The sequence below is a fragment of the Wasmannia auropunctata genome, unplaced genomic scaffold, assembly GCF_000956235.1.
Source record: "Wasmannia auropunctata unplaced genomic scaffold, wasmannia.A_1.0 LD335902.1, whole genome shotgun sequence".
Lineage (NCBI taxonomy): Eukaryota > Metazoa > Arthropoda > Insecta > Hymenoptera > Formicidae > Wasmannia > Wasmannia auropunctata.
In genome coordinates, this window is record NW_012026988.1 from 63,254 (window position 1) to 69,493 (window position 6,240).

The 6,240-nt window shown below is 32.2% G+C and overlaps 1 protein-coding gene across 2 annotated transcripts in view; it reads right to left on the reverse strand.

Moving 5' to 3' along the window:
* Positions 1 to 4,191, reverse strand: part of LOC105455506 — a 10,597-nt gene extending 6,406 nt beyond the window's left edge. For both annotated transcript variants that reach the window (XM_011698875.1, XM_011698874.1), the window contains exon 1: positions 3,378 to 4,191. In XM_011698875.1, the coding sequence (XP_011697177.1) occupies positions 3,378 to 3,561 (184 nt within the window). In that variant the 5' untranslated portion in view covers positions 3,562 to 4,191. The remainder of the gene's footprint in view (positions 1 to 3,377) is intronic.
* Positions 4,192 to 6,240: the final 2,049 nt, after the last annotated feature.

The window sequence follows — 6,240 nt, forward strand, 5'->3', positions numbered from 1 at the left end:
GACGTGTGCTCTTCCGATCTATGGTACTCCAACTTTCAAGCTTCATAACTCAAGATTTATTTAATCAAAAAATATTTCATCTATGTGTTTTGGAAAGCTCTCGAGGTGTACTACAAGAATATGTAATGAAAAAGGGGGGGTTCCATTTAAAAAATTCAAAATGACCTTGTCCTGACCTTGGCGACGCCACTCAGGGTCAAACCAATGTTATCATCTTATGTCCCCCTCGAAGTCCCGAAACTTTTGTCTGAAACATTTTTCCCTAAAATGCACTGTTCAAGAGATATTTGATGTGATCAATTAAAATGTGACACCCTGTATATATACACTGTACATTCTTTATTGTAAAGGACAGTCCTTCATTTCAGGTAACCATTCTTTATATTTATTAATTTTATTAGAACTCAATTTTGTCCTTTATTTTAACAATATAGGAAATAAATGTATACATATAAATATAATTTTTTCTCTATTACTTATGTTTTTCAATTTTTTTAAATTATTTAGATTAGATTCCATTTTATTTTTCATTATTTGGAACCTATTTCAGATTAAAATCAAGTTTGTCTGGTTTGAAAACATGTAGGAATAAAGCCTTAAATTTTCAAATATTTGTCCTTTATATCCTTTATTTTCTCTCTAAGAAAATATGGTCACCGTGTGTACACTCCTTTTTTGTCCTTCATATAACAACATTAACTAAAAAAAAAAGAAATATACGAATATGCTTTTCTATTATATATGTATATATACATTGTATATACATTTCTCTTATCAATCAACTCTAGTTATTTAAAAAAGAATGAAAAGATAGAAGTCAATATACATAATAACTCTTTGTTGCACAATTTCTCCGAATATGTCAACTTTATGTTTTCTAGGAGAAATATGAATATACTCTTCTAATATTCATATATGTCATTTGAATTTGAATATATTATGCAAAGAATATCTTAAAATAATCTTTGCCCTATTCATTCTATTCATACAGTCTGTCAAGAGCGTGTTCAGCCTTTCTCACAACTGATAAAAGGTATCGCCCAAAATCTTTCGTAAAATACAATAAAATCAATAAAGGGAAGCTAAATCTTTTATAAAATACGATAAAATCGATAAAGAGAAGCTTTGTCTTTGATGCACTATCAAGAAAGATTCAGTTAATTGTCCTCGATTTTTTGTAAGAGAAACACGTAAGCGTTCATGTGTGTCAAATAGGCTGCTTTCCGCAAAGCGCATCATGCGCATGATATATCATGGTATCCTTGTTGTTCATCAAATGTTAAACAAAGATAAAAAGATAAATCTTGCGCATGATGCGCTTTCCGGAACGCAGCCATACGCGTCGCGCTACGAGGCTGTGTTCCTATAATGTACCCACCTGAAAGGTCCGAAAATGTCGCAATCAGCGGCTGCTAAATACATGAGAAAGTCAAAAGCATTTGTACAGAAGTGGGTGCAGCGATGTAATGTGGCAAAACATGTCGATAATTTATCGGAACGTGGGTTGATATAGACAAATTGGACAAAAAAGACGATAAAAAACATAGTAAGTCTGTTTTCGCAGAATTCTGGCTTAACACTGCGTCAAAGACAAGCAAAATTGAAACAGAAAGGTTTAGATATATTGTACGAAACTATCCGAACCCATTTCCGTGCTCATGACCTGAAACGGCGCATCACAATGAAGAAATTTCTGTTGACTGAAAAATGTAACGAAGCGACTCGTTTGGACGCGCAAAACATCGACCGAAATTTCAGCAACGTAATTTTTATCGATGAATGTTCTATATGGGCACGAGGCACAAACTTCGTGGATAAGCGTACGTTCACTTTGAATCAGTTATCTCGCAAGATTCATTCGATTTCGTCCTTGCTGCTAGAATACGCCGTCAATTTGGTCGAAAAATGCCTCGGAAATATTAGACAATGATCGATGCCAGTGGTGATTAGACGCATTACTAACATAATTGCATCTTTGTTCTCATCGAGTACAATGCATATATGTATTTGAAAATTTTATTAAACAAATTTTTTTATAAATTAACCCGAATACGCTCTTACTTGACAGACTGTATATACAAAAGCTCATCAATATAATTTATTTAAATTTTTATCATAATTATACATCAATTATATAATTACATAATAATTTATTATATAATTTATACAATTTCATATATTTTATATATTTTTATTTTATTTTACAATTTATATTTCATTTTAATAGTAATAGAAGAAAGAAGAAAATTATTGATACGCTAGTTTATTTCAGTGTAATTAAAGCTCTCAAAGGAAAAGTTTGTCCAGCTTCAACTGCTATTTTCGTAAAAGATCAAATATAGCAAAACTAAATGTTATATTTAAAGATTATTAGAATTATAATTTTAAATGTTAGAGAATTTCCAGAATTCGATAATTTTCTAGTGCTGAAAGTTCTAGAAAATATTGATATATTGTCAAAGTTTGATTGGTTGTCTTCTAAAAATTTTTGTATTCATAATTAATTATAAACTTTGAGATCTGTTTATAATTCTTAATGTAATTTTCGTACAAACGTACAATCGGTCATAGGAAAAGTTATAGATGCTAGATTTTGTTTGATTTTCATTACTGTTTCATTATTCATCAAATCTTTTTTCATATATTTTTAGAAAAATGTACTTGCGTGATAAAATAATCACTCATATCTTATGAAACCTATACATAAAATAAAAATGATACTGCGCATATATGACCAATTTTTTTAAGTTATCAGTTTGATGAATCAATATATTGGTAATCCATAATAATTTTTGTTCGTAATTAATTGCAGAAAAAAATTATCGATGAAAGTCTCAGCGGTTGGTATGAACGGTCATATCTGTATGGCAAACTTGCAGAAACGTTAACTGGCGCCATCACTATCGTAAATATTCAGTTCAATATCCAACGACTGTAATGCCTGTAAATAGTGTGAATGCCTGTTCGGAGTGAATTTCGATTGAAATTATTTTGTTTTCCCTAGAAAACACGATAGAAACCTAGGGAATAATTGAACAATTTCGATCGGAATCCATTGCCGAGCAGTTCCATAATGCATGCACAGATTCTCACTTGAGTCTCTAGTCTCCGCGGAGTCTCTCTCCTTATCAAAACGGGCAAGTGAAAACAGAACGTGCCGCCGCAGTCTGCCAACGTGTCAGCAATAATCCTAGCCGGACGAAAACATCTGTCCCCGTCGCAGCAGGGACGACAGAAATTAAAACCGATTAAAACCAGAAACCTATTAGTGGACTAGGGTATGGAAAGTAGAACCAGAAGCGATAAACGAGGGAGGGAGGAAGGAGAGGTAGAACCCTATGTTGTGAATGGTGAAAGAGATATATAGAGAAATATACCTTTGAAGTCCGACATTTGTTCCCACTCCTTTCTGTAGCGCTGCGTGTAGACCCGGGTTTTTGCATGGCTGATCTTCCCGGTCGGCGTGAGTCGCGGGTTCAACGGCATGGGTAGTAGATTTCTGCATATCACGCTCTGCTTGGAGAGGAGCGTCACAGGTTTCGACGGGTTGCCTCTCTCCATCCGCGTCGAATTCTCCGATGTCGCGTGTCGCGTGCTCTCAGAAAATTCAGGAATGTCCAAAATCGCGCGGCGCGAAATCACTAAATAGTTTTTTTTTCTTTCTCGCCGCCGTCACCGCGGCCACCTGATGTGGGTGGGGAACCTGAAGAAACGGGACGACGATCTCTAGATTCCTTCCTCGCCTAGTATCCCGATCTAACTCCCTAGCGTAATGGTGGACGTCGATGTTACTGCGCGGCAGCCAACTCGACTGCCACGCCACGATGGGCACGATGGCGGCACGTCGCAGGACCGTGTCTGTCAAAGACGGGGCCCGTCTCGAGCAAATGCGAGTCTCTCAAAACGCCATTTATTTAGTAAAAATAAAATTATATACTTGGCGTCGCGCCGTTACCACTTCGCTTGATATAGGCCAAGTAGACACAAAAGAGCTTAATCAGCATCATTAAAAAAACAAAATCTTGTTAAAATTTTTTTTTAAAGCAAGATTAAAGCATTAGGCCAATGTTCGTCGCATCATCGACAAAGTACTACTACTATAAAGACCAACTATTTTATAGATCGCGTAATTTTTTAAATTTAGATGGTGTTAGCTTACAAAATACTAATTTTATATATAATTTATCTGATTTTTTAATAGACATATACATACATACATACATACATACATTATTTATTTGAGACTAGACAATATTTAAAATTTTAATTCAAAATAGCAATTTTGTTTTGTTATCGTTATCTGGGTTGGACTATTAAGTATTTATATATAAATGGTAATTGTACAAAAATATTTTGTGACAATATATATGTGTCATATGTTATATGACATTACTGCAATGTAAATATGCATTTTATTTTATGAAACATACATTCAATAACAAATTATAACGAATTAGCACTGCGTTGAAAGTTACATAATTATTTAGATATTTACGTTGGTAATTAAAAATTTAACAATATACAATAATATTCTTTAATTAATTACCTTTAGATCCCCGAATTCTTATTAATACTATATGAATAGTCACGATAATTTATTCAAGGTTATTGATATTTTAATTAATACTCAGTTTTTAATATCTTGTCAATAAGGCATTCAAGACAAAATCAAATATCAAATGTACGTTGCAATATTATCACAAACGTTAATCGGTATCCATCTACTTTGGTTCCACTTCTTTGGTTTCACTTTCAACTACGTCACTGGCGAATATGCAACGTGGACTTTGCGGATATGCGCGCGCAACCATCAAGAATACCGACCATAAATGCGCAAAATCCATATGGTGAATGTAGGGGCATTTTCTAGTTCATAAAATTAGTAACGAAATATTTCCTACGTCATTGTATACCAATTGCATCTCCGAAATCTCTCGAGGAAATAATCTCCACTTCGAAGTCACGTGAGAAAATTGCTTGGCAATTGCTACTGCCATCTGGAAGTTTCCAAACTCACTTTCGAAACATTAACGTTTTTCTAACTGCAGACGTTTATTCTTTTCTTGTTTTTTTAGTTTTCCAGCAAGGATACAGTATCACAATCAATCATTACATCCTTGTTTGCCAATGTTAAACAAGTGAAATTATTCACTGTTACATTAGACCTGTTCTTTATACGAGTAAATTTGCTGTACTAGTTCAGAATTTATCTTTCTTCTTCTAATGTAGAAAGAGAAAGATAAACTGTGAACTAGTGCAGTTAGTTCAGCTATAAAGAATAAGCTTATTGTGTCCTTCACTCAGGGAAATGTTTCGCTGTTCCAGCTAGAATTCTAAATATTACACTTAAATTATATCGCTATTTTTTGTATCTGCTAAAAAATTGTTTGTCATACGTAGAAATTATAGCAGCAATATTCTAAGTGCAAGAAAATATAGGTCTCATAATCAAATATATGATTGGAGTCTGGACTAATTAAACGTCATAGAGAAATTTTCTTGCTAAATTTGACAAATAGTTCAGATATAATTTTTACCTCTGTTATCTATATTGATTAAATAAAAAATATATGTGGTATAGCAGTGCTTATACTAATCACTTATCCGTTTTAGCTAATTTTTCGTACCTAAATAATTCTCGCTATAATTGCAAGATTACTTTTTTTAGTGTTGCTAGATTAAAGCGCGCACTACTAAAAACATTCTTAGTTTCCTCATAAAATCTGAAAAATTAATAATCATCAGTTTGCTAATTAAGAGACTCTCTCTCTCACTGCGCGACAAATTTTAAACTTGAGATTATTTTATTAATTCTTTTTTTAATAATCTATTTATTATAATAACAAATAAAAATTGATATTTTACTTTACGCTACATGTAAATGTCAATATAAAAAAACATTGAGATAAATAAAACTTTAAATTAAATGGAAGGAGCGGTATTCCGATTTTATATTTAAAATCATCCTAAATATGGTCTCGAAATGCTTTACAATCATTTTATAGTATAGACTCGATGGATCTTAAGACTGTTCAAATTTAATTAAGATAATTTTAAATATAAGCTAAGATTACATAAATATCAATAGATATATACACGTAAAAATCGTCAAAATATTAAATTTTATTTTTTTCTTTTAAAAACCAATATATTATTTCTTATTTTGCTATATATGATTTTTTATTTGTCTAAAAAACATGTGTATACATACATATATATATCTATATATATATATATATA